A 25,185-nucleotide genomic window follows, 5' to 3' on the forward strand; every position below is an offset into this window, starting at 1 on the left:
CTGGAAGATGTAGAGTGGGAGGACTGGGAGTAAGGGAGCCAGAGGGAGCAGCTCCCCACCCATGGCATCTCTCGCCTCCCTCGTTCGTCTCAGCCCAGCCCTGGAAGACTCTGAGAATGTCCCCCAAAATCTCCTTTGCAAACCAGAGCTCTGGGCACAGATTCTGGTGGCTCCCTGCTGGCCCTCTGGGCCTCTGCTCATGCCTGGAAAGGGGCTCTCTAAATCCCGGCCAGGAACTCTGACTTGTGCCAACAATAGGATGACCCGAGGGAGAGGAAACCTATCCCCCGTCACCAGAAGAGCCTGTGTTTTTCTGCCGAACACCCACTGTTCCTGAGGACTCCTGCTGGGAAGTCCCAAGGGATAGTTCTAGCCCTTCCGCCTGTGTAGACAGAAGCTAAACCACCAGTCTCTCGGAGGAAGCCGAGACAACACACACTGTCCACCATAAGCAGGCAGGGAGGGCCTCACCACCTACCCTTGGCTAAACAGGGACAGCAAACACATTTTGGTTCCTATCCCAGTGGGTAAGATGCACTTACCTCTGGGAAATTTGCCTCTCTTCTCTTGGGAATCTCCCCTTCCCAGGCATTTTCCATTCCTGGAAAGGCTCCTTTGGGGTTCAGAATCCAGAGACCAAACCCTGACCCACCACCTTCCTTTCCTCCAGCCCACGCTGGTCTGTCCCTATGCCTTCCCAGGGCTTCTTCATGTCAGATGCACCCAAGTCCTTAGCCCAGCTGTGCCACCTGCAGGAGTTCGCTCTTGCATTTCTTCCCCTCCCCAAGAAGGGAGGGGGCCACTTGAGGCCCTTCTGTGTGTTGCCTGGCAGGATACCTTGTCCAACCAGCTACCCACCTCAACTCCCCTGTAGCTTAGGACACAAAACAGCTACCAGCGGTACAGAGCGGTGATCACAGCCGAGTACTTACAACTCTGGTAAGCCTAGCTTCTCCGCCTCAGCCCTTCTGCTTCTGGAAGGGCTATCCTGGGGGTGAACTTGAAACTCTCATCAGGCTTCTGCAAAAGCTCTTCTCCCTGAAGACAGACCCAGCCTTTGCACTCTCACCCTCCAGTCTGGTAAAGCTGCACCTCTGGGGGGAATGAGGGGCTGCAGGAATCTCTGGAGAGCCTGGTGCTTCACGATGCTGCTCTGATGATTCTTGTACCTAATCTGGTGTGCTCACCAGCGAGTGAAAGGGATCGTGGTCAGGGACACCGAGAGAGTGGGGTCACTTCTACTTCAAACCTTCAGTGAGGGGGTGGGTTGGAGAGAATGCTGAATCTTTTTTTTGACGGGATGGGGTTTTTCTCTTTGTAATTATTTCTTTAGTTTAATTAACTTTTTGGTTGTTTGTGCAATATTATATATTTTAAATTATAATGCATCTCCCCAGAGTATTTTGTAGCTGGGAAAAGAAAAAAGGAAAAAAAAAAAAAGAAAAAAGATTCTAACAGCTGTTAGTTTTATAATTAAATAAGAAAGAAAAAAGAACTTTGTCCTGAACCTTTTACAGACTTGCCGTTAACAGCATTAAAGTGATTCAACCAAAGCTGGAAGGTGTCTGGGGTCTGTTTTCGTCCCCTTGGCAGCTGCACTGGGCCAGGGCAGGACTGGCTTCCCACTTGGAGCCAGAAACAGGGTAGAGGGATAGCCGGGGTCCAGAGGACATCGCTTGTCCTCATCCCAGATTCAGCTTTGCCTTTGGGATGAGAAAGGGACAGGGCTCCCCACAGGCCTCTCACTGGGACAAGGAGTCGGGAGGCCATCTCTGCACTCCCGACACCTCTGCTTTTCTTTGGAAAGGAAGTTGCAACAACAATGGCTTCAGTTGTTCTTGGTCGTTTTTCTCCTCTCCTCCCCCTGTTTGTATATGATTCTGGGGTCTATTTTAATTAACTTTAGTATGAAAATCACTTGTCAGACCAGGCATTGGTGGCTCACGCCTGTAATCCCAGCACTTTGGGAGGCGGAGGCAGGCCTCCACTTAAGGTCAGGAGTTCGAGACCAGCCTGGCCAACATGATGAAACCCCATCTCTGCTAAAAATACAGAAATAGCCAGGTGTGGTGGTAGGTGCCTGTAATCCCAGCTACTAGGGAGGCTGAGGCAGGAGAAACGCTTGAACCTGAGAAGCAGAGTTGCAGTGAGCTGGAATCGTGCCACTGCACTCCAGCCTGGGCGACAGAGCAAGGAGAAAAAAAAAAAAAAAAAAAGCAAGTCTGAATGAGGCCCTTTGATTCCATGAAGATCTCTAAAAGGAAAGAGTGGTAGTAAGGCTCCGGTAGATGTAAGTTTTAGGATAAGTAAACTTAAGGCGTAAAATATATATCACCATTTTAGAAGCGGATTTTTGGGTTTGCTTTCTCCCCCTACTTTATTGGGGAGCACTTGCCATTGCTTTTATCAAGTGCTTGCTAGCCATGGATGCCAACTAACTTCTTCAATTGAAGGCCGGAGGATCATGTCGGGTTCCAGGAGCCTCTTGAGCAGGTCCTGGCAATCGGCCGAGATGCTCAGATGAGTGGGGAAGGACACCCCCTTCTGCTGCTGCCACAGCATCTTGGGGATGTCTGTGTCGTCAAAAGGTAGGCTGGCACAGAGCATGACATACAGGACCACACCCATGCTCCAGACATCACCTTTCTTGCTATCATGGGGAATGCCCTGCAGCACCTCAGGGGCGGCATAGGCTGTGCTGCCGCAGAAGGTCTGGCTCAGCTCCCGGCGCGACTTGGGCAACACCTTGGCAAAGCCAAAGTCAGTCAGCTTCAGGTTGAAGCCCTGCAACAAGGCGTTCTCACATTTGAGGTCCCGGTGGGCCACACCACAGCCATGGCAGTAGCGGATGGCCTCAACCATCTGACGGAAGAGGGCCTTGGCCCGGCTCTCAGGCAATGGCCCCCCATTCAGCACGCAGTCAAAGACATCCCCTCCCTCAGCCAGCTCCATCACCAGGCAGATTTTCCCGTCGGCAGACTCCAGCATCTCATACACCTGGATGATGTTCTTGTGTTCCAGGGTACGGACAATTTGGAGCTCCCGAGGCAGGAATCTCTGGATAAACTCTGAGGAAGTAAGGGGAGGAGAGATGGGCTGGCAGATCAGAAAGGCCCACCTCCTCACACCTGTCTCCTGCCTTCCAACTTCTGCCCACTTTGTCTGGGTCTTATTTCTTGGCTCCCTTAATGGTCTTAAATGTGTCTAGCTGCTTGGACATTGCAAAGAATGTTTACTTCTATTATTTTTGTCATTAGTGTATCATTCAAAAAAGAACCACTCCCACCAGCCTCGTGGACTGTTGAGCAGTCTGTGAGACTGGATATCAAGGTGCTTTAGGTGCTTTTAGACAAAGCCACAGAATCACAAATTAGCAGGCCTGATTTGTCCACAGGCTGGTGAGCCAGCTCCTCCCGCCGCTGTCCCCTGACCCCATAGTTCTTTCCATGAGCCCTGTCTTCCTTTTTCCCATCTCCACGGGCCTTGGCACCAGCCCCTGTTCTCTACTAGCCCTGGCTGTGGCCTCTGCCAGTCTCTGTTCCCCTGCCGCAAAGCCTGGCTCAGGTTTTGCCTCTGAGGATCCTTTACCTCATGCCACTTTAATCTTGCATTTTGGGGGGTGTAATGTTCCTGGACTCCCAGAATCCCTCTGTTACCCACTGACCCACTCCAGAGCTGCCATCCGGCTTGCTTGGTTCCAGGCCAGTGGGCGCAGGGAGTGATCGAATGATCTTTTCAACAGGAGGAAGCACCCACCGCCTTCAGCCAGCCCTCCTTCCCTCCAAAGGGGCCCCAGCTCACCTTCTGGCCCTCCCATCTTGTCTATAACTTTAATTGCCACTTTTCTTTGGTGTTTTTTGGAAAATGCTTCTTTGACTTTTGAGTAGGTCCCTTCCCCAATGGTCTTGCCCAGCTGGTACCCATTGGAGAGCAGAAAGTCCTCCATCCTGTCTAGCGCCTCCTTCCTATCACCCTCTCAGCTCATGCTGCCTCTGCGAGGCAGCTCTACTCCACCATCGCCTTTGGCCTGCTCCTTTTCTCCCCAAGGACTTCATCCGCAGCCGCCCCCAGCGTTAGAACATTGTCTGGACACAGCCGCGGGTGGTGGGGAGGGAGAGGGCCAGACATTTTTAAGCTCCGGCGCAATTGTGATGTAAATGCTGTGTGACCCTTGGCCAAAATGGGCAGTGCCCCTACCTGCCCTCACTACCACCACCAAACCCAGCCCGGAGTAAGTCACCGCCGAGCCCGCCCCCGCGCCAGGCACTGAGTCGTAGTCCCGTCTGGGAGGGCGCTCCTCGGCGTCTGTGTGGGCCGGGAAGGCTCGGCTCCTTGGCGTGGACGCCGCCTCGCGGCGGGTTGCCCTGGCCTGCTGCGCCCCCATCGGGTGGCTGGGGTCTGCGCTACCCCGTCTCCAGGCGCCATGGCCAGATCCCTCCAGTCCCCGGTTCCGGCCCGCGCTGAGTGCCAGGGGCGGCCGGGGGCGCCGTTGGGGGTTCTCCAGTGGGAGGAACGGGTTCTGTGAGGTCAGCGCGCCGCGGCCCGGGTCACAATGCTGCCCTCCTCGACGCCCGGGTCCGGGCCCGCCGCAGAGACCTGCCCGGCTCCGCCTGGACCGGAGCGTTCTCCCGCGGCCAGGGCTCGGGCAGCTGCTTCCAGCCTGGGACCGGTCTCAGCCTCCGGGAGGTGAGCGACGGCCCAGGGGGCGGGCGCGAGGCGGCGGCGCCCGGCTGCCCGGGAGAGGCCTGACCGCCACTCCCCGCGCAGAGCGCCCCGGGGCCTGGACATGAGCGCCCAGGAGCCCCCGCAGGGTCGGAGATTCCCCATTGAGGCCGGAGACTCCCGTGGCCTTGCCGCCTCCCCCGAGTCCCAGGACAGCCCGGAGGCGGTAGCGACGGAGCACAACCCGGTCAGGTGAGGCCCGCGCCAACCCCCTCCGCCCGTCCCGCGGCCCAGCCCTCGGTCCCACTTGGCGCCCCCAGCAGTCAGGTCCCCGCATCCACGTCCGGACCCCCGGGGACCCAGGTGCACTCCCTGGATGTGCCCCACAGGATGGGCCGGGCCCCCGCCTCAGCGCCCCCTGTCGCGCCCCGCTTTCCCCAGGCCGCTTCGTCGCTGCCCCGGATGCCACTGCCTGACGCTGCTGCACGTGCCCATCGACGTCTACCTGGCCATGGGCGGGAGCCCCCGGGCCCGCGCCACGTGAGTGCGCCTGCTCCCTGCGGCTCCGCGGGAGCTGGGCGGGAACGAGGCCCCCCCGCGGGCCACCACGCTGAGGTCGCATGCGCCGAGCACGAGACAATGATGCACATTTTAAAATAAATGATGCACATTTTAATAAAGCACAGCATAAACTGTTCTTTCCACTCCGGGCTGGCAGTGTATGTCTATCCGTCGGGCCCACCAGCTGCTCTGTCCAGTCCAATAACACTTGCCCTTCCGCGGCCTCCTCGCTTGGACACAGCCCCAGGGGCCCGCCCTTCCACCTTTCAACCTATGCCACTTCGCTCCTCCCATTTTTTGCTGGGCAGCCTTTCCCCTGGGGCCCTGCCCTTGTCCGAGATCTCTCTAACCCTCTCCTAGTTCTCTGGTGAAATTCACATCACTGTGCTGGACCCCGGTGACCCATAGAAGTGGGGGACAGGAGGGAGAGATGGGCCGACAAGTAACATAGAATACAGCCAGTGGCCACCCACACCAGGCCCATTATTTATTTATTTATTTATTATATTTTTTTTTTGAGACGAAGTCTCACTGTTTCCCAGGCTGGAGTGCAATGGCGCGATCTCTGCTCACTGCAACCTCCGCCTCCCAGGTTCAAACAATTCTCCTGCCTCAGCCTCCCGAGTAGCTGAGACTACAGACGCCCCACCAGGCCCATTTTAATCCTCTCCAGCGAGAAGATGGTTCTGGGACTTGCTCTTTGCGGTCCTAGGCGCCTGGGGCCTTCCTTGTTGGAAGGGTTTGGAGCTGCCCTAGTCCATCCTGAGACTTGTTTTCTCCTTGCACAGAAGGGATCATAAAAAGATTGGGGGAGAGGCCATTTGAAAAACCTTGGCTTGCCGGTCATGCTGGCTGACGCCTGTAATCCCAGCACTTTGGGAGGCCAAGGCAGGTGGATCACGAGGTCAGGAGTTTGAGACCAGCCTGGCCAACATGGTGACACCCCATCTCTACTAAAGATATAAAAATTAGCTGGGTGTGGTGGTACACGCCTGTAATCCTAGCCACTCGGGAGGCTGAGGCAGGAGAATCACTTGAACCCAGAAGGCAGAGGTTGCAGTGAGCTAAGATCATGCCTCTGCACTCCAGCCTGGGCAACAGAGCAAGACTCTATCAAAAAAAAGAAAAAAAAGAAAGAGAAAGAAAGAAGTTGGTTTAACTTCCTATTTTACAGATGAGTGAACTGAGCCTTTGAGACTCAGTTCCCCCAATGAGAAGTGACACTAGCACACTCCTTGGCATCCTCAGACCACATGCCCTAAGATCTACCCTCAGAGGGGCCCATGACAGGAAGCCTGCCCGGAAGTGGTAGTATTTAAGCAACTATTTTCTACTTTCCAATTTTGCTTTAATGAGCCCGTATATTCTGCTTTCCAATTTTGTATGGAGGGAGTGTAACCTAAAGGTTAGGTTCAGTCTCCTGTACCCTGAGATCTAAGGACAATTAATTCAACACCCGCATCTAATCCTCATGGGGTAGAGAAGTCCAGACTCTCCCTACAGCACCTTAGAATTCCACAGTCACCCAAAAGGGATACCCTTCTCAGTTTCCACATAAAATGCTGTCCCAGGCAGTCCCCATGTAGGAGGCTTATTAAAAGGGCCTATTTCCTCACTGTTTTTTTTTAATTTAAAAAAAAAAAAAAAGGCATCAGCTGGTCTCTTTGGACTCTACCAGCCCCCAAATAGTGAATCCTTCTCATTCTTCCTTTTTTTTTTCCCCCATCTCTCCCACTGCCTTTCTCCTGTCTTCTCAACCTTCCTTTCCTAAAAAAAAAAAAAAAAAATAGGCCAGGCATGGTGGCTCAGGCCTGTAATCCCAGCACTTTGGGAGGCTGAGGCACAAGGATCACTTAAGCCCAGGAGTTCAAGACCAGCATGGAAAACAGCAGGATCCCATCTCTAAAAACGAAACAAAACCCAAAAACCAGGTATGATGACATGTGCCTGTAGTCCTAGCTACTGGGGAGCCTGAGGCAGGAGGATTGCTTAAGCCCAGGAGTTTGAGACTGCAATGAGCCAAGTTCACACCACTGCACTCCAGCCAGAGCAACAGAGTGAGATGCTGACTCTAAAAAAAATTAGAACGGGTGCGGTGGCTCACACCTGTAATCCTAGCACTTTGTGAGGCCGAGGCGGGTGAATCATAAGGTCGAGAGATCGAGACCATCCTGGATAACATGGTGAAACCCATCTCTACTAAAAATACAAAAAAAATAGCCAGGCATGGTGGCAGAAGCCTGTAGTCCCAGCTACTCGGGAGGCTGAGGCAGGAGAATGGTGTGAACCTGGGAGGTGGAGCTTGCAGTTAGACGAGATCGCGCCACTGCACTCCAGCCTGGGTGACAGAGTGAGACTGCGTCTCAAAAAAAAAAAAAAATTTAGAACCAGTTACTGCCACGTCCCACATGCCTGATTTGTGAAGGACACAAAGATTCTAGACGCAGTCCTTGCCAGTGGGACTAGTTAGCTCTAGAATGTCCATGAGCAAGGGGAAGGGCACTCCCTTTGGGGAGGAAGCATTGTGGGTAAAGGCCTGGAGGCAGGAAAGTGAAGGACAAGTTCAAGAAACTCAGTTCATCAATTTTCGTCAACACCTTCCTGGGCCATGGCTGGTACTGAGAATCCAGGCCTGAATTTGACATCATTTTCCCTTTCAGAGCGTAGAATGCAGGGGATCCAGGAATGGGTTAATAGAAGAGAAGCTGGATCAAGGAGACCTTTGCATACCAGGTGAAGGAGTCTGAATTTTGTTCTGCAGGCAGGCAGAGTATGACAGGTTCCTAGCTGGGTCACTTCACTCTCCTGTTTCTCTTCTCTTCCATCCTGGTCTCTGTTTCTTCTTCCTCCTTCTCACTGGAAAAGCCACTGGCCGAAACTAGTGCTGAGTTCAGGTCCTGACTCTGGTTTTTTTTTTTTTTTTGTATTTTTTAGTAGAGACAGGGTTTCACCGTGTTAGCCAGGATGGTCTTGATCTCCTGACCTCGTGATCCGCCCACCTCGGCCTCCCAAAGTGCTGGGATTACAGGCGTGAGCCACCGTGCCCGGCCCTGACTCTGTTTTTCTAACTGTGCAATCTTGAGCTAGTTACTTAGCCCCTCTGAGCCTCCATCTTCAAATCTGTAAAGTGGGGTTAACTGACACCTGGTGGAAAGTTTCAGCAAGGACCTGTATGTATAGCACCACGCAAGAATCACTGCCACAGCTACCACTTGATAAGCAAGAGAGACTGCTATGGCTGCTGCTCCTACCATTGGCTTCAAGGGGCAGCAGAGAGCCAGACAGCCAAAGACACTGTCCCCAGGGGTTGGGTGATGTCCAGCCCTGAAGAGGGCTGAGGAAACCCTCTTGTCTCTCTCTGCCAACTTCCTAGCAGTTCTGTTCAGGAGCCTAAGAACTTGGTGGGGGGATTGGGGGCAGGGGAATTTCCAGGGGAATCCCCAGGTAGCAAAGACAGAGCTGCCTCCCTTACCCTAAAGGGTACATCTGTCCCCAGACCCCAGTGCAGGACCCAATGTAGATCCCAGCCTTACTCTCTGGGCCTGAGGAATGGGGAGGGGCCAGGCAAAGGGGGATGCTCGAATCACTGCCTTCCCTGACTTCTTTCTCAGACACCTTATTAGCCAGCCCCTCCCTAAGGGACCCCCTTTTAGAAGGAGGGGGCGAAGTACAGATGGACCCCCCAGGTTACCATGGAGACAGCAGGGAAAGGGTTGCTGTATCACCATGGCAATAACTGACGTCAGTGCTACCCTTTCCCATCGCTTGATATGAGAGGGGGACAGCCACCCCAACCACAAGCAAATCCCCCACAAATCCTCCTCCTCTTACTGAGCCAATCAACCAGGGGGGTCGCCAGACTTAATATAGCACAGGAGTTAAAAGCACAGACTCTGATGTCAGTCAAACCTTGGTTCAAATCCTCACTCTGCCTCACCCTAGCCGTGCAAATTTGAGCAAGTTCCTTAACCCCTTGAAGTCTCATAGGTGCCATGGGGATAAATAAGCTATGTGCCTCCAAGGATTACATGAGGATGACATGGGATCATGCAGGGAACAGGCGTGGGGTCTGCCTCACCCGAAGTGCACATTGGCATTAGGGACAGTCAGGGATCCTACTCACCACCTTGGGACTTGTCAGGGGATTGTGGACCTCCTGATACAGACTCACATCCCCTAGAGGGCCCCCAGGACTTGTAAGGACTGGGCCCCAGGGTTTGAGCATCTCAGGATTTGGGGGTCTCAGAGTGGAGCCGGAAACAGTGGAATTTCCAGGCTCTGAGGAAACCCCAGATGCCACTTTCCCTGAAACCTCATCACATCGGGACTCGGACCCAGCTTCCCCTTCTCCTCCCCTCTGCCTAGTCCTAGGCCTTATTAGCAGCCTTCTACTTCTTAGGGGCCTCCATCTGCTCCCCTAAGAAAAAGGATGGGGTGCCCAGGCATGGTGGCTTACGCCTGTAATCCCAGCACTTTGGGAGGCTGAGATGGGCAGACCTCTTGAGGTCAGGAGATTGAGACCAGCCTGGGCAACATGGCAAAACCCTGTCTCTACCAAAAAAAAAAAAAAATTGCCAAGTGTGGTGGCACATGCCTGTAGTCCCAACTACTTGGGAGGCTGAGGCGGGAGGATCACCTGAGTTTAGGAGGTCGAGGTTGCCGTGAGCCAAGATCATGCCACTGCACTCCAGGCTGGGCAACAGAGTGAGACTCTGTCTCAAAAAGAAAAAGAGAGAGAGAGAGAAGAGAGAGAGAGAGAAAGAAAGAAAGAGAGAAAGAGAGAGAGAGAAAGAAAAGAAAGAAAGAAAGAAAGAAAGAAAGAAAGAAAGAAAGAAAGAAAGAAAGAAAGGAAGGAAGGAAGGAAGGAAGGAAGGAAGGAAGGAAGGAAGGAAGGAAGGAAGGAAGGAAGGAAGGAAGGAAGGAAGGAAGGAGAAAGAGAAAGAAAGAAAGAGAGGAAGGAAGGAAGACAGATGAAGGGAAGGAAGATAGGAAGGAAAGAGAGGGAGGGAGGGAAAAAGGAAAGGGAAAGGAAGGAAAGAAGAAAGAAAAGAAAAAGGATGAGGCCAGTGCGGTAGCTCACACCTGTAATCCCAGCACTCTGAGAGGCTGAGGCAGGTGGATCTTTTGAGCACAGGGGTTCAAGACCAGCCTGGACAACATAGTGTCTCTACAAATACAAAAATATTAGCTGGGTGTGGTAGCATGTGCCTGTAGTCACAGCTACTCAGGAGGGTGAGAGAAGAATCGCTTGAGCCTGGACGGTCAAGGCTGCAGTGAGCCGAGATCATGTCACTGCATGAATATAAAAAAAAAAGACGGCCAGGCGCGGTGGCTCACACCTGTAATCCCAGCACTTTGGGAGGCCGAGGCAGGCATATTACAAGGTCAGGAGTTCAAGACCAGCCTGACCAACATGGTGAAACCGCGTCTCTACTAAAAATACAAAAATTAGCTAGGCATGGTGGCATGTGCTTGTAATCCCAGCTACTCAGGAGGCTGAGGCAGGAGGATCGCTTGAACCTGGAAGGTGGGTGTCACAGTGAGCTGAGATCATGCCACTGCACTCCAGCCTGGGCGGCAAAGCGAGACTGACTCAAAAAAAAAAAGAAAAGAAAAGAAAAAAAAATACAAAGGATGGATGAAGGACTGCAGGTAGAACAGCCTGGTCACCACGGGGATATGGATGGTCCAGCTCCCACTGCCCTCTCCCACCCACCGTAAGGGTAGGGGACTAGAATCATTCTCATTCCCTCCCTCTTCCCTGACTCCAGTACAGGCAACCACAGTTCAGTCTGCCCCAAATCCACTGCCACTGCCCTGAGTCAGGTCCCCCTTAATACTTACCTGATTATTCCCGCAGCTCCCTGCCGGGTTTCCCTCCTTTCTTCCTCGCTTGATTCCTCCAATCCAGAATTATTTTATAAAGACCACAAATGCAGCTGGGTCAGTTTCCTATTTAAACCTCATCAATGGCTTCTTCACATCCAAATCATCACAAAACATTCCTCCCACCTTAAGCACACTGTCCCTTCTGCCTGGAATAGCTTCCCCTGACCCTGCAGATTGCCCTCAAAGGCGGCTCCCCTGACCACCCATCAGTCCCCCATCCCTAGGGCCTGCATGGCCACTGTGTTGCCTTCAGTGTCCGTATCTATTCCTGATCTCAGCTCACACCTGTCATCCCAGGGGCCAGGGGCTGGACCGTCCTCCTCCTGACATCCCCAGGGTGTAGAACAGGAGGGCTCAGGAATCTGCAGATTAGACTAGTTTGTGAGTGACTGCTTGTGATGTCCACAGAGGAGAGGCCTTGGTGCTATGAGGAGAAGAAAGAGTAGAGCCACCTGCCTGGCTGGGAGGTTGGAAATGGCTCTCATGAGGAACGGACACTTGAACTGAAGGATGAGAAGCTGTTACCCAGGCAAAGACTGAGGAACGCCCCAACACTGGGGTTGGCATGGGCCATGGGTTGGGTGAACTTGATGCTAAAGACATGGTGCAGGGAGACATATTCCTATTTTGGGAAGACACACCCGGCTGCCCTATAGGAACAGACCACATAGGGGATTGAGAGTGGCAGCAGGGAGACAGGTCAGCAGGCTGCTGCAGCCTCTCTGGTGAAAGGTGATGGGCCCTTGGCTCAGGTGTTGGTGGAAATGGAGAGAAGCGATGGGATTTTAGGTATGTCCTGAAAGGACAGGATTTCATAGCTGCTTAAGGATGAAAAGGGTGAGAAAAGCTGGGCACAGTGGCTCACGCCTATCATCCCAGCACTTTGGGAGGCCGAGGAGGGTGGATCATGAGGTCAGGAGTTCAAGACCAGCCTGGCCAACATGATGAAACCCCGTCTCTACTAAAAATATAAAAATTAGCCAGGCATGGTGATGCACGCCTGTAGTCCCAGCTACTCGGGAAGCTGAGGCAGGAGAATTGCTTGAACCCAGGAGGCAGAGGTTGCAGGGAGCCAAGACTGCACCACTGCACTCCAGCCTAGGCAACAGAGCAAGACTCTGTCTCAAAAAAAAAAAAAAAAAGGGGGTGAGAGAGGACAGAATCTAGAACCAAGTCCAGATTTCAGGTTCAGACAACTGGGAGATGGCTAAGCTGGGGGACATGGAGGGAGGGCAGGTATGCAGCCTGTTTCCTGAGAGATGGGACATCCAGCAGGAGGGGTCCAGAAGGCAGGTGTGGGGTGGGGGAGAGGGCTGGACTGAGAAAGAGAAATGAGTTTCTGACATGGGCTGGACGCTGAAGAAATGGGAGTTGATGAGACTCCCCGGGGACAGACTGTAGCAGGTCTGGGAACAACCATGATTAGGCAGTGAGCAAAGGATAAGAAATTTGCCATGTGGCAGCAACCCATAAGATAGCAAGAAAATCAAAAGTGCACAGTGTCCAGAAATACAAGGGCCTAAAAGTATCTCAAAGAGGAAGAAGTATTTGTGTCAAAGCTGGCCACTGCTAAGGGGTCAAGGCAGATAAAGACTTATAAGCATCCCTTGGATTTAGCAACAAGGAGGTCAGTGGTGACCTTGGCAGGCTGTTCCTGTGGAATGGTAGGGGAGGAAGCCAGATTGCAGGGGCTGAGTGAGGAAGTGGAAACAACGTGTGTATACAACTCCTTCAAGAATGTTGGCTGCAGAGGGGAGCTGGAGAAGGATGTGGAGCTGAGGGAGGGCTTTCTTTTTTTCAAACATATGAAAAGACTAGAGCCTGTTTGTCTGCCTGTGGGAAGAAGCCATCAGGGAGGGTGAGGCTGAAGATATGGAAAAATGGTTGAAGACAGGGAAAAAAAGGAAGGGATTAAGGGAAGGAGAGTCCCCAAGGAGGAAAAACAGATTAAATTCCCAAATATGGCTGTACAACTTGGGGGGCAAGTCAGGGCCTGTACTGGGCTCTGGGGGCTCAGAACAGCTGCCCACTCTCCCCGGCAGCCAGTGTGAGTCACTGGTGGGGAAATAGCCCAAACTGGCAGTGTGGGAAGGGGAGCTGGGCCAGCATGTTCCTTAGAATCCCCAGGGGTCAGGGAGGAGCAGGGCCCAGCCTGGGCTCTAAGCCCTGAACCCCATGCCCTGAGCTAGACAAGGACACACAGAAGGGTTGTATCACCTTTTGTAGGAGCAGGCAGAGTTGTAGAAAGCTTAGGTTTTACTTTTGGCTTTTCACTGCCCCATTGTGAACCTCAGTTTCTTCTTCTGCAAAAAGAGAGGGTTAAACAGATCAAAGACTTCAGTTTTGGGGAAGGAAAGTATCAGGACTTTGCTGACAGTTTAGGGAATCCTAGAGCCCCAGCAGCCTCCTGAACTAGAGTTGGCTGAAGAGCTGACATTTAAGCATGCATAGAATTAGGGAAAAGGCACCTATGAAAGCCATGGGGAGCGGGTCAGGGTGCGCCTAAGCCTGGGAGAAGAGGAGGCCCTTTGAGGTGTGAGATGTGCCTGAGCACACCATCAGGAGTGTGTGAGGCCAGCCAGGAGTGGCGGCTCATGCCTGCAATCCCAGCACTTTGGGGAAGCTGATTGGGAGGCGGGCAGATTGCTTGATCCCAGGAGTTTGAGACCAGCCTAGACAACATGGCAAAACTGTCTCTACAAAAAAAAAACCACAAAAAATTAGCTGAACTTGGTTGCGCAGGCCTGTGGTCCCAGCTGCTGCAATCCCAGCAATCTTCCTGCATCAGCAGGAAGGTTAGCCCTGGGAGGTCGAAGATGCAGTGAGCAGTGATTGTGCCACTGCACTCCAGCCTGGGTGACAGAGTTGAGACCGTCTCAAAAAAAAAAAAAGAAAAGAAAAAAAGGCTCACCTGTAATCCTAGACTTGAGAGGCCAAGGCCGGTGATTCACTTGAGCTCAGGAGTTCGACACCAGCCTTGGCAACATAGTGAAACCCTGTATCTACAAAAAATACAAAAAATTAGCCAGATGTGGTGGTGAGTGCCTGTAGACCAGTTACTTGGGGGGCTGAGGCAGGAGGATCATTGGAGCCCAGGAGGTCGAGGCTGCAGTGAGCTGTGATCACCCCACTGCACTCCAGCCTGGATGACAAAGTGAGATCCTGTCTCAAAAAAAAGTGTGTGAGCAGGGGCTGGAAGCCCTGGGTGGGATAAGGAAGGGTTTCTCCAATGGGCAGCTGACCTTCCTGTCCCTGGCCCCTCCTGCTGCCTCTGCCTGTCCTTGCACTTCTGTCCTTGGACCTGGGGAGGAGTGTCTCTGGGGAACCTGGAGATCTGGTGACCAGCCCCCTCCCACTGAAGCGACTAGTGGGGGCAGACCAGACTAGACCTCATGAGAGAGACCAGCTCTGCCCCCACCCCCTCTGCCAGCTGACGCCTCCTGGCCTTCTGCTAAAAACAGCCAGGCCCCGGGGGACTATGGGTTTTCAGGACTCCCCCTCCACGCCCAGGCAGGTATTAAAGAGGCTGCAGTCGGGCCAGACCGGCCGGACACCATGCTATTCACCGAGACTGCTCACTTCGTGGTGAATTTTCTTCTGTCCCGGTGAGGGGGCCCGAGGGAAGGCGCCGGCGGGATAAAGCACCCTGGTCTGGCAGCTGGAGAAGGAGGCACCCAGGTCCTTGGGAAGGCGCCAGTGGGGGCCTCCAGTCCCTTTCCACGTCCTTCTAAATCGACCAGGAGTGACCCCGGGCCGTGCCCTGCCTCGTCCGATCCGAGGCAGCTCCCTTCTCCCCGCCTGTCGTGTTCTCCTGGGGTGATCGCTGTCCCATCTCCCCCGCAGGCGGCCCCGGGCCACGGCCCCGCACCGCCTGGACAAGGAGTTGTGTTTCTGGGGCAGCCGGGGCCCGGTCTTGCCGGCGCCCGCCGCCCGCCGCAGCCTGGGCGACTACTGGCTGAGCCCGCAGCGCCGCCACCCTCCGGGTGCCGCCTGGCGCTGGCCCGCACGCAACCTGTTACTGCTGCCCGGGGCCACCGGCCTGGCCGACGTGCCCTCAGCGCGCTGGCCAAGCTGCTACGGCGCGCGCCCGAGACTCACGTGAGTGCGCCGGGAGGGGCGGGGCGAGGGTCCGGGGAGCAGACGGGTGCGGGGCCTATGCGAAGGGGCGCGGTCTAAGGAAGGGGAGGATCCCCAGAGCCGAGGATCGGGGCCTGGGAGCGAGGGGAGGGGGTGGAACTGGGTGGGAAGGGCGGGGCCTGAGGGCTACCGGGAGCGGAAGGAAGGGGCGGGACTAGGCGGAGTAGACGCAGACCCAGAGGGAGGGGAGCCTTGCCCCCACCCTGTCTTCCCGATTTCCCCTCCCTCCAGGTGGAAGCACCGATGGCAGAATATTAACTACTATTTTCTGGGCAAAAGGAAGAGACACCTAGTTCCCTTGCACCCGTGAGAGCCGGTGAGGGGCGGGGCCACAGGGGGCGAGGTCGGTGGGCGGGGCCTCGTGGAGGGGCGGTTCTGGGCGGGGCCTAGCTAGAGGCGTGGGGAGGGGCGAGGCCCGAGCACGGGGTCGGCCAGCCTCAGCCTCGGCCTGCGAGGCTCCAGGGCCCTGTGGGGGCCCCGAGTGCAGGGCGTGGTCTTTGCAGGGTTATTTTTCCCTGCCCTTCTTGGGCCGACACAAACATACGCGCGGTGGCTCAAGCCTGTAATCCCAGCACTTTGGGAGGCCGAGACGGGCGGATCACGAGGTCAGGAGATCGAGACCATCCTGGCTAACACGGTGAAACCCCATCTCTACTAAAAAATACAAAAAACTAGCCGGGCAAGGTGGCGGGCGCCTGTAGTCCCAGCTACTGGGGAGGCTGAGGCAGGAGAATGGCGTAAACCCGGGAGGCGGAGCTTGCAGTGACCCGAGATCCGGCCACTGCACTCCAGCCTGGGCGACAGAGCGAGACTCCATCTCAAAAAAAAAAAAAAAAAAGATTGACAAATTTGACTATGTTGAAATTTATGTTCGTCAGAAGATGCCCCAAAAAAGTAGAGGAGCCCCAAACAGGACTCCCCAAACGTAATACCAACTCTGTGCCCGGTGCAAGGAGTTGGGGACCAGGAAAGTGGTGCACTTGGGTGGGCCCCAGCTGGGTCAGCCCCAGGGCAAAGGTCACTCCAGCCCTGGGCCTAGAGGCAAGGAAGGGAGGCTCCGTCAGTTTGAAGGGCCCTGTCGTGGCAATCATCCTGTGTGTCTGTGTTCACATTTCAGTGCATCTCTGAAAGTCTGTACCGCCTCTGAGCGTGGTTCTGTTTCTGTGTGTTCTGTCTCTGATATCTGTGTATATTTAGTCAACAAATATTTATCAAGGGCTTGGCCAGGCGTGGTGGCTCACGCCTGTAATCCCAGCACTTTGGGAGGCTGACGGGGGCAGATTGCTTGAGGCCAGAAGTTCTAGACCAGCCTGGGCAACATGGCGAAACCCCGTCTCTATTAAAAGTACGAAAAATTAGCCAGGCATGGTGGCATGCACCTGTAGTCCCAGCTACTCCCAGCTGAGGTGGGAGGATCACTTGAGCCCAGGAGGCAGAGGTTGCATGCAGTGAGCCAAGAGCGTACCACTGCACTCCAGCCTGGGCAATAGAGCAGACCTTGTCTCAAAAAAAAAAAAAAAAAAAACAAGACAAGTATTTATCAAGGGCCTATTTTAGTGGTTTGTGACAGGTTTATACACTGAGTTAATCACTGGGTTTACACTGGTGAAGCAAACAGTTGAGGTCCCTGCCCTCATGGAACATACATTCTGGTGGGGAGACAGGCTATAAACTGAAGAGAGAAACAGTGTGTTATGTTTGAGAAGAACAGGGCTGGGTCAGGTGCTACTTGATATGGGATGGACAGGGACTTGGTCTTTTTTTTTTTTTTGAGACGGAGTCTCGCTCTGTCGCCCAGGCTGGAGTGCAGTGGCACGATCTCAGCTCACTGCAAGCTCCGCCTCCTGGGTTCATGCCAATCTCCTGCCTCAGCCTCCAGAGTAGCTGGGACTACAGGCGCCCGCCACCACGCCCGGCTATTTTTTTGTATTTTTAGTAGAGATGGGGTTTCACCGTGTTAGCCAGGATGGTTTCAATCTCCTGACCTCATGATCCGCCTGCCTCAGCTTCCCAAAGTGCTGGGATTACAGGCATGAGCCACCGCACCCGGCTGGGACTTAGTGTTGTTCACAGGTCTAGAACAGTGCCTAACACATAGCTGGGGCACAGCAAATGCTGAAAGAATGCATGCGTTGTCGGGAGGTCACTTCTGAGGAAGCAAGTCTTAAACGAGGCTAGGAAAGACGGTCAGCCGCTTCCAGAGCCTGGCAAGAGTGTTCTGGGTGGAGGGAACAGTATAGTCTCTTGGTTGGTAACCACTGCCTCTGGCTGTCTGTGCCTGGAGAATCGTGTTTCTGTGTCTTTTTTGTCTGTCGTCTCTGTGATCCTGGGAGCCCTGGGGCCAGTTTAAACAGGGCCCCATCAGCGTCTCTGGAAGTGAGGTCACTGCCCAGTAGAATCACCCCACTGGCTAACTCTGGCTTAACAGGCTTGGCCTTGCCATTCTCCTGGAAGCAACTCCTCCCCCCAAACGGCATCAGTCCCACGACCTCTGGCTCCTTCCCAGGGCAGCATCCTGCAGTCCGGAAGGAAGTTCTTCGTCCTGTCTAACCACAGTCCCTGCTGAGGCAACCCCAGCCTTTTCCTCTCATTCTGCCTTGTGGGCAGAAGGGAGGAGATGGGCTGGCCCTTCAGCAACGGGTCCTGCCTAGACAGAGAGCCCAGTAAAGACCTGACAGAGTGGGAGTGACAACACCCTGCAGCTTCGGGGAAGTGAACTTCAAAGGGCAGAAATAATCACTCATCTCAGAAGCTTCTTTGGCATCCATTATCTCATTTAATCAATTAACACCTACTTTATAGATGGAAACTCAGGCAGGCCTAGGGAAGAAAACAGTGGCAGAACTGGGACCAGATTCCAGGCCTCTTGATAAAATAGTAATAATTAATATTATTGCACATTTACTCACTGCCAGGTACTGTGCTAAAACTTTGCATGCATTTTCTTCTTTAAGCCTCATCACATCCCCATGAGGTGGGTACCCTCATTATTCCCATTATCCTCAGATGAGGAGGCGGAGGCTCAGAGCTGTCAAATGACTTGTCCAAAGACACCCAGGCAGTTCATGGCAGGACAGGATTTGAGCCCAGGCAGTCTGGCATGCTCAGCCATACTCCCTGTGCCCTGGGATTCAAGAAGAGTGTCACAGATGTGTTTTTCAGGGACTTGGGGAGACAGGCTTCAGTCTCCATCGCACGATGATCCTGGGGCCGACTTGTGCCAAGGCTGGGCTAAGAGGGAAGACGGCCTGGATGCGCAGCGTGATCCTGAGTCCCCTCTCTGTGGATGACAATGAGTTACCTTTGCCCTCCTTCCTGAGATCTCTGTGGTTCTGCCCTTCATTCTCCAAATAAAATCGCCGTGGCCTCACTCTGGCTCTCTCTACTTTGAGGGGATGATCTCGGTTTTTCCCATTGACACACACTGAGTTGGCCAAACCTACAGGGCTGGGAGAGCCTCTGCCATCACCCCTTGACCTTCCACCGTGCCCACCCCAACCATGAGCTCCCAGGGAGGAGAGTGGATGAAAGAGGCCTGGTTCCTACTCTCCTGACTCTCAAAGTGCCACGGAAAGAGGAGACATGCACCAGCTGAGTACAGTGTCACAGGAGGGTGACATTAGTTTGGGGCACAGTGGGTCAGGAAAGTCTTCTGGAGGGGTCCCTGGAGCTGGATCTTGACAGGTGGGCGGGCACTGGGGTTGGCATGCCCGGGGAGCCGCATTCCAGGCAGAGGGGGCAGCGTGCAGAAAGGTTTGGGGATTTGTGAGACTGGCAGCCAAGCGGGCTCTCCCTAAAATGAGGCCAGTTAGGGCATCGCTTCAAAGACCTTGAAAGCCAGTACAAGGGGTTATCCAGGCAGAAACAGGGAGCCATGAACACGTTTAAAGCAGGGGAGGGGCTGGGTGCGGTGGCTCACGCCTGTAATCCCAGCATTTTGGGAGGCCGGGGTGGGTGGATCTCTTGAGGTCAGGAGTTCGAGACAGCCTGGCCAACACGGTGAAACCCCGTCTCTACTAAAAATACAAAATAGCTGGGTGTGGTGGCATGCACTTGTAATTCCAGCTACTCGGGAGGCTGAGGCAGGAGAATCACTTGAACCCAGGAGGTAGGGGTTGTAATGAGCCAAGATCACGCCACTGCATTCCAGCCTGGGCGATAGAGCGAGACTCTGTCTCAAAAAAGTAATAAATAAATAAATAAACAAATAAATAAAGCAGGGGAGGGACGCGGCCTGGCGATTGGTCCCCGGCCCTCAGTTAGGTCCGAGGCCTAGCTGTCCTTGCACCCTCTCTTACCCACTGTCCCAGGTCCTGTCCAGGACTGTGGCCTGGAGGGGTTCCCCCCAAGCCTCCGTGCAAAGGTCTGGCAGAGGTTGCTGATGACTAGAGGAAAGAGCTGCCCTGACTTATCCACTCACTGCTCAACAGGAGCCCCCCTCCCCCACCCACATAAGACCCCCCTATGGGCTGGACGCGGTGGCTCATGCCTATGATCCCAGTACTTTGGGAGGCCGAGGCAGGCAGATGGCCTGAGGTCAGGAGTTTGAGACCAGTCTGGCCAACATGGCAAAACTCTGTCTTTACTAAAAGTACAAAAATTAGCCGGGTGTGGTGTCGGGCACCTGTAATCCCAGCTACTTGGGAGGTTGAGGCAGAATCACTTGAACCCAGGAGGCAGAGGTTGCGGTGAGCCAAGATCACACCACCTCAATCCAGCCTGGGCAACAAGAGCAAAAGTCCGTCAAAACAAAACAAAACAAACAAACAAAAAACCTTACGACCCATCCCCTGCCTTCTGCGGGGCTCTCAGTCAAATAAACAGGTGAGATTGGCAGCCAGGTGGGCTCCTCCTCAAACAAGGCCAGCTCAGGGCAGCCCCATGCCCAGCTCTCTGGAGCAGCAACCATGTCCCTCCCTCCTCCAGCCCCTCTCCCTTCACACAGAACCTAGTCCCTATCTCTGGGGCTCTCTGCTCTCAGAATGTCTCTAGACTTCTTCTCCTCCTCCTATACCCTCTTCCCTCGCCTAGTTCAGGCCACCATTGCCTTTGTCCTTTGTCTGGACGAGTCCAATTGACTTTTCCCTGGGTTTCCTGCCTCCAACTCTGTCCTCTCTGATCTGTGTCCACTGGGGCCTGTTTGTCTGTTTTACAGGTCCCTATGGGACATCCAGGGTGACCTCCAAGTTCACTGGGAGTTCTGGACAGAGATCTAGGCTGGAGATAGAGACTTCAGAGTAGCAATATAGATGAGCTCATAGATACGGGAGAGAGAAAAGAGAGAGAGAGAGAGAGGGTGGTTGGGGGTCTCATTTTTTCTCTCTCTCCAACACAGACTTCTCTCTCCAGGCCATAGATCTAATGACATCCCAAAGCCACCTCAGTTTCGCCTGGCCCAAACCGACCCCTCTGTTTCCACGCACACGCCGCTGCTCTTCCTCAGGCTTCCTCCATGGCACTTGGCACACCCTTCCGCCCATTTTCCCAAGCCAGACCTGCGGTCCCCTTCAGCCCTCCGACCTCCCCAATCCCACACTGAGTCCTTCCCTGAGTCCTGTGGCTGCTGCTCCTGAATGTCCCCCGTGCTCCTTTCCCTCCTTTCCTCTGCCTTTCAGCGGTATTTAACATGGTGGATCACTCACTCCTTCCGGAAGGCGTTTCTTCCCCCAGCCTTGAGGACACCCCTGCTCCTGGCTCACTGGTCATCAGCTGATCCCCAATGGGAGTCTAAATGTCTTCTGCCTTCTTTTTTGTTTGTTTCTTTTAGAGATGGGGATCACGCTACGTTGCCCAGGCTGGTCTCGAACTCCTGGGCTCAAGCAATCCTCCCGACTCAGCCTTCCAAAGTGCTGGGATTGCAGGCGTGAGCCACCGCACCCAGCCTGACTCTGCCTTCCTTTCTTGAGCCACTCTTTCTCTCTAATGGATCCCGTTGAGCCCTTTGGCTTCAAATTTGGGATCACCCCAAACTATGGGGCTTCTCCTCTGTAGTCCAGACTCATATATCCACTAACTGCCAGCCTGATGTCTCCATGGGCCCTCTAATAGGCACTGGAACTTCAACTCCAAGGCTACCCTCTTAAGCCCCAGCACTGAGAGCAGGGAGAACACTAAGCTCAAGACACATGGGTGCTGGCCAACTCTCCCTTCCGCATTGAGTTCAGGCCCCATCATCTCTGGCCTCGATTACTGCAATAGCAGGGAAAGACAGCCAGGCAGAGGGGACTGCCTGTGCTAAGGCAGGAAGGAGAGCAAGGTTATGGCCTGGCCAGAAGCCCAGAGTGTGTTGTGGGGCTCAGATAGCAAATACCTTAAATGTAAGGCTCGGGCTTGGTCCTGAGAGCAATAGGGAACCACTGAACGGTTAAAATCCAAGGAGAGCACATTTGTTTTTACATTTCTGTCACGCCTTCATTCATTCCTCCTGTCGTTTACTTTGTCTGTCAACAAATAGCTGCTGAGCACCCTCTATTAGAAAGTGACCCTGAGGCCGGGCGCGGTGGCTCAAGCCTGTAATCCCAGCACTTTGGGAGGCCGAGATGGGCGGATCACGAGGTCAGGAGATCGAGACCATCCTGGCTAACACGGTGAAACCCCGTCTCTACTAAAAAATACAAAAAACTAGCCGGGTGAGGTGGTGGGCGCCTGTAGTCCCAGCTACTCCGGAGGCTGAGGCAGGAGAATGGCGTGAACCCGGGAGGCGGAGCTTGCAGTGAGCTGAGATCCGGCCACTGCACTCCAGCCTGGGTGACAGAGCGAGACTCCGTCTCAAAAAAAAAAAAAAAAAAAAAAAAGAAAGTGACCCTGAGACAGTGGAGAATGTCTGGAGGGGCAGGACTGGTTGGCAGAGAGATCAGTGAGAAGCAGATGACATAGCCCAGCCCAGGTGAACAAAGGGTCTTCCGCAGTGCGGAATGGAGAGGAGCAATGAGCTGAGATCAGTCCAGGTTCCTGGCTTGGGCAGTGGAGGACGTAAGTAAGGTGTGAGAGGTGCTGAGCCCAAAGCCCAGAGCAATGGCGTCTGTGGTGGGAAGAGCCAGTCCTTCCTCCTGGGGACTCTGGAAAGCTCCTTGGGAGTGGTTTGATCTGGGTTTTAAAAGAAGAGTAGGCTGGGAACAGTGGCTTACACCTGTAATCCCAGCATTTTGGGAGGCTGAGGTGGGCGGATCACTTGAGGTCAGAAGTTCAAGACCAGCCTGGCTAACATGGTGAAACCCCGTCTCTACTAAACATACAAAAATTAGCTGAGCATAGTGGCGGGTGCCTGTAATCCCAGCTACTCGGGAGGTTGAGGCAGGAGAATTGCTTGAACCCGGGAGGCAGAGGTTGCAGTGAGCCAAGATTGTGCCACCGCACTCTAGCCTGGGTGACACAGTGAGACTCCATCTCAAAAAAAAAAAAAAAAAAGAGAAGAGTAGAAATTCAGAAAGCAGAGAGGAATGCTGGGCAGAGGAAACAGCATGTTCAAAGGCCCTGAGGCAGGACAGAGCTCAGCACTCAGAGGAACTGAGAAGCCAGTCGAGTTGAAGCTCGGCAGGCCGAGTGGATTGCTATGACTTGAATGTGTCCCCCCAAAAGCATGTGTTATATTCCTGGCATATTCCCCAATGCAACAGTGGTGAGAGCTGAGGCACTGGGGAAGGGTAGCCAGGGATATGAGACCTCTCTGAGTAAGCAGAAGAGAAGGGGAATTTAGGCCGGGCACGGTGGCTCACGCCTGTAATCCCAGCACTTTGGGAGGCTGAGGCAGGTGGATCGCCTGAGGTCAGGAGTTCAAGACCAGCCTGGCCAGCATGGTAAAACCCCATCTCTACTAAAAATACAAAAATTAGCTCGGAATGATGGCAGGCACCTGTAATCCCAGCTGCTTGGGAAGCTGAGGCTGGAGAATCACTTGAACCTGGGAGGCGGAGGTTGCAGTGAGCTGATATCACACCAAAAAAAAAAAAAAAAAGAGAGAGAGAGAGAGAGAGAAGGGGAATTTAAGGAGGGGCTGGGAGGGGACAGAAAGATGAAGTATGTGTTTGGGTGCAGGTGGGGGGCCACTCCACAGTATATTTCTCTGGAAAAAGATACTAAAAGGAGGTCCCAGGAGGACACTTACGGGGTGCAAAAGGAAAGGGAGAGAATCTTCAGGATTCTGAGAAAGAGGCACGTTCCTTTCTCATTAAGAAATTAACTGAGGCCAGTGGCTCACGCCTGTAATCCCAACACTTTGGGAGGCCGAAGTAGGAGGATCACTTGAGTCCTGGAGTTCTAAGGCCAGCTTGGGCAACATGGCGAGGCCTGTCTCTATGGAAAAAAAAAAAAAAAGCTGGGCATGATGGTGTGTACCTGTAGTCCCAGCTACTTGGGAGGCTGAGGTGAGAGGATCACCTGAGCCCAGGGAAGTTGAGGCTGCAATGAGCTATGACGGCACCACTGCACGCGAGCCTGGGTGACAGAGCAGGACTCTGTTAAAAAAAAAAAAACGGGCGCGGTGGCTCACGCCTGTAATCCCAGCACTTTGGGAGGCCGAGGCGGGCGGATCACGGGGTCAGGAGATCGAGACCACAGTGAAACCCCGTCTCTACTAAAAAATACAAAAAATTGGCCGGGCGCGGTGGCGGGCGCCTGTAGTCCTAGCTACTCGGGAGGCTGAGGCAGGAGAATGGCGGGAACCCGGGAGGCGGAGCTTGCAGTGAGCCAAGATCGCGCCACTGCACTCCAGCCTGGGCAACAGCGTGAGACTCCGTCTCAAAAAAAAAAAAAAAAAAAAAAAAAAAAAAGAGGGAGAGAAGATAGGAAATAAGGAAATTTATTGAAGCCAAATACATTCCCCCCTGAACAATTCCCATCGTTGGGACAGCCCAGTCAGTGCCTTCACCACCTGCCCCAGAGGAAAGATGATGAAGGGCCACAGGGCTGATTCAGGGCAATCCTAGGCTCCCAGCTCCCCTCCCCAGGGCAGAAAGAGAAGAGAGAGAGAAGACAAGAATGGAAAACTGTTGGGCACCAAGTTTGTGTCTGGCGCCTGCCCTGGAATTTTATGTAACAGCCCTGAGGAACATTATTGAAATCTTCCAGTGTGGTCTGCACCTCAAATGCGCGGGTTTTGTGGTGTGTGTGTGTGTGTGTGTGTTTTGTTTTGTTTTTTGAGACAGAGTCTCCCTCTATCACCAGGTTGGAGTACAGTGGTAGGATCTCGACTCACTGCAACATCTGCCTTTCAGGTTTAAGCGATTCTCCTGCCCCAGCCTCTGGAGTAGCTGGGATCACAGGTACGTGCCATCATGCCCAGCTAATTTTTGTATTTTTAGTAGAGATGAGGTTTGTTGGGCAGGATGATCTCGATCTCTTGACCTCAGGTGATGCGCCCGCCTCGGCCTCCCAAAGTGCTGGGATTACAGGTGTGAGCAACCGCGCCAGGATACTCTGTTTTAAGGTCTTTCCTTGATGCTTCCAATTCATTTATTTCACAATAACCCCACAGAATGAGTACTATTATCATTCTCATTTCTTTTTTTTTTTTTTTTTTTGAGACGGAGTCTCGCTCTGTCGCCCAGGCTGGAGTGCAGTGGCACGATCTCGGCTCACTGCAAGCTCCGCCTCCCAGGTTCACGCCATTCTCCTGCCTCAGCCTCCCGAGTAGCTGGGACTACAGGCGCCCACCACGATGCCCAGCTAATTTTTTTGTATTTTTAGTAGAGACGGGGTTTCACCATGTTAGCCAGGATGGTCTCGATCTCCTGACCTTGTCATCCGCCCACCTCGGCCTCCCAAAGTGCTGGGATTACAGGCGTCAGCCACTGCGCCCAGCCTATCATTCCCATTTTATAGATGAGGATACTGAGGCTCAGAGAGGGCCTAAAGTCACACAGTGGCAATGGAGCCAGCTCTTTACCACGAACACCACCTCAACACAAGAATACCTCACCCAACCTCACAACCACCTGA

The 25,185-nt window shown here is 53.8% G+C and overlaps 3 protein-coding genes and 1 long non-coding RNA gene across 8 annotated transcripts in view; 2 read left to right on the plus strand and 2 right to left on the minus strand.

The window, feature by feature from the left end:
- The window catches only part of LOC105494641 (BSD domain containing 1), a 31,096-nt gene extending 29,543 nt beyond the window's left edge, over positions 1 to 1,553 (plus strand). For all 4 annotated transcript variants that reach the window (XM_011763253.3, XM_011763255.3, XM_011763257.2 and 1 more), the window contains exon 11: positions 1 to 1,553. In XM_011763253.3, coding sequence (XP_011761555.2) covers positions 1 to 33 — 33 coding nt within the window. In that variant the 3' untranslated portion in view covers positions 34 to 1,553.
- Positions 1,554 to 2,303: 750 nt separating this feature from the next.
- Positions 2,304 to 4,106, minus strand: LOC105494639 (testis specific serine kinase 3). The gene is made up of 2 exons (XM_011763249.3): positions 3,802 to 4,106; positions 2,304 to 3,068 (listed from the first exon to the last, which is right to left on the minus strand). Exons 1-2 carry the CDS (start codon positions 3,944 to 3,946, stop codon positions 2,407 to 2,409), a joined length of 807 nt encoding a protein of 268 aa, XP_011761551.1. The 5' UTR covers positions 3,947 to 4,106; the 3' UTR covers positions 2,304 to 2,406.
- A 51-nt stretch (positions 4,107 to 4,157) lies between these two features.
- On the plus strand, positions 4,158 to 5,366 carry LOC105494640 (family with sequence similarity 229 member A). Its single transcript, XM_011763250.2, has 3 exons — positions 4,158 to 4,686; positions 4,768 to 4,914; positions 5,104 to 5,366. Exons 1-3 carry the CDS (start codon positions 4,553 to 4,555, stop codon positions 5,204 to 5,206), a joined length of 384 nt encoding a protein of 127 aa, XP_011761552.1. The 5' UTR covers positions 4,158 to 4,552; the 3' UTR covers positions 5,207 to 5,366.
- A 340-nt stretch (positions 5,367 to 5,706) lies between these two features.
- LOC139363366 (uncharacterized) lies at positions 5,707 to 14,961 on the minus strand. 2 transcript variants are annotated; one of them, XR_011623607.1, is made up of 3 exons: positions 14,692 to 14,961; positions 14,024 to 14,114; positions 5,707 to 13,415 (listed from the first exon to the last, which is right to left on the minus strand). It is a non-coding gene; the product is annotated as an uncharacterized lncRNA (long non-coding RNA). The 2 variants fall into 2 exon arrangements; XR_011623610.1 differs by lacking the exon at positions 14,024 to 14,114.
- Between the last annotated feature and the right edge of the window lie 10,224 nt (positions 14,962 to 25,185).

This window comes from Macaca nemestrina, chromosome 1 (assembly GCF_043159975.1).
Source record: "Macaca nemestrina isolate mMacNem1 chromosome 1, mMacNem.hap1, whole genome shotgun sequence".
NCBI classification, from domain to species: Eukaryota; Metazoa; Chordata; class Mammalia; order Primates; family Cercopithecidae; genus Macaca; species Macaca nemestrina.

What these genes read in the sequence shown, in the direction of transcription:
- LOC105494640 (XM_011763250.2), top strand. Translation starts at nt 4,553, where the DNA reads ATGCTGCCCTCCTCGACGCCCGGGTCCGGGCCCGCCGCAGAGACCTGC. An exon ending in CCGGTCTCAGCCTCCGGGAG is followed by an intron (nt 4,687 to 4,767) that starts GTGAGCGACGGC and finishes CTCCCCGCGCAG; the next exon opens with AGCGCCCCGGGGCCTGGACA. An exon ending in ACGGAGCACAACCCGGTCAG is followed by an intron (nt 4,915 to 5,103) that starts GTGAGGCCCGCG and finishes CGCTTTCCCCAG; the next exon opens with GCCGCTTCGTCGCTGCCCCG.
- LOC105494639 (XM_011763249.3), bottom strand. Translation starts at nt 3,946, where the DNA reads ATGGAGGACTTTCTGCTCTCCAATGGGTACCAGCTGGGCAAGACCATT. An exon ending in CAAGATGGGAGGGCCAGAAG is followed by an intron (nt 3,069 to 3,801) that starts GTGAGCTGGGGC and finishes TTACTTCCTCAG; the next exon opens with AGTTTATCCAGAGATTCCTG.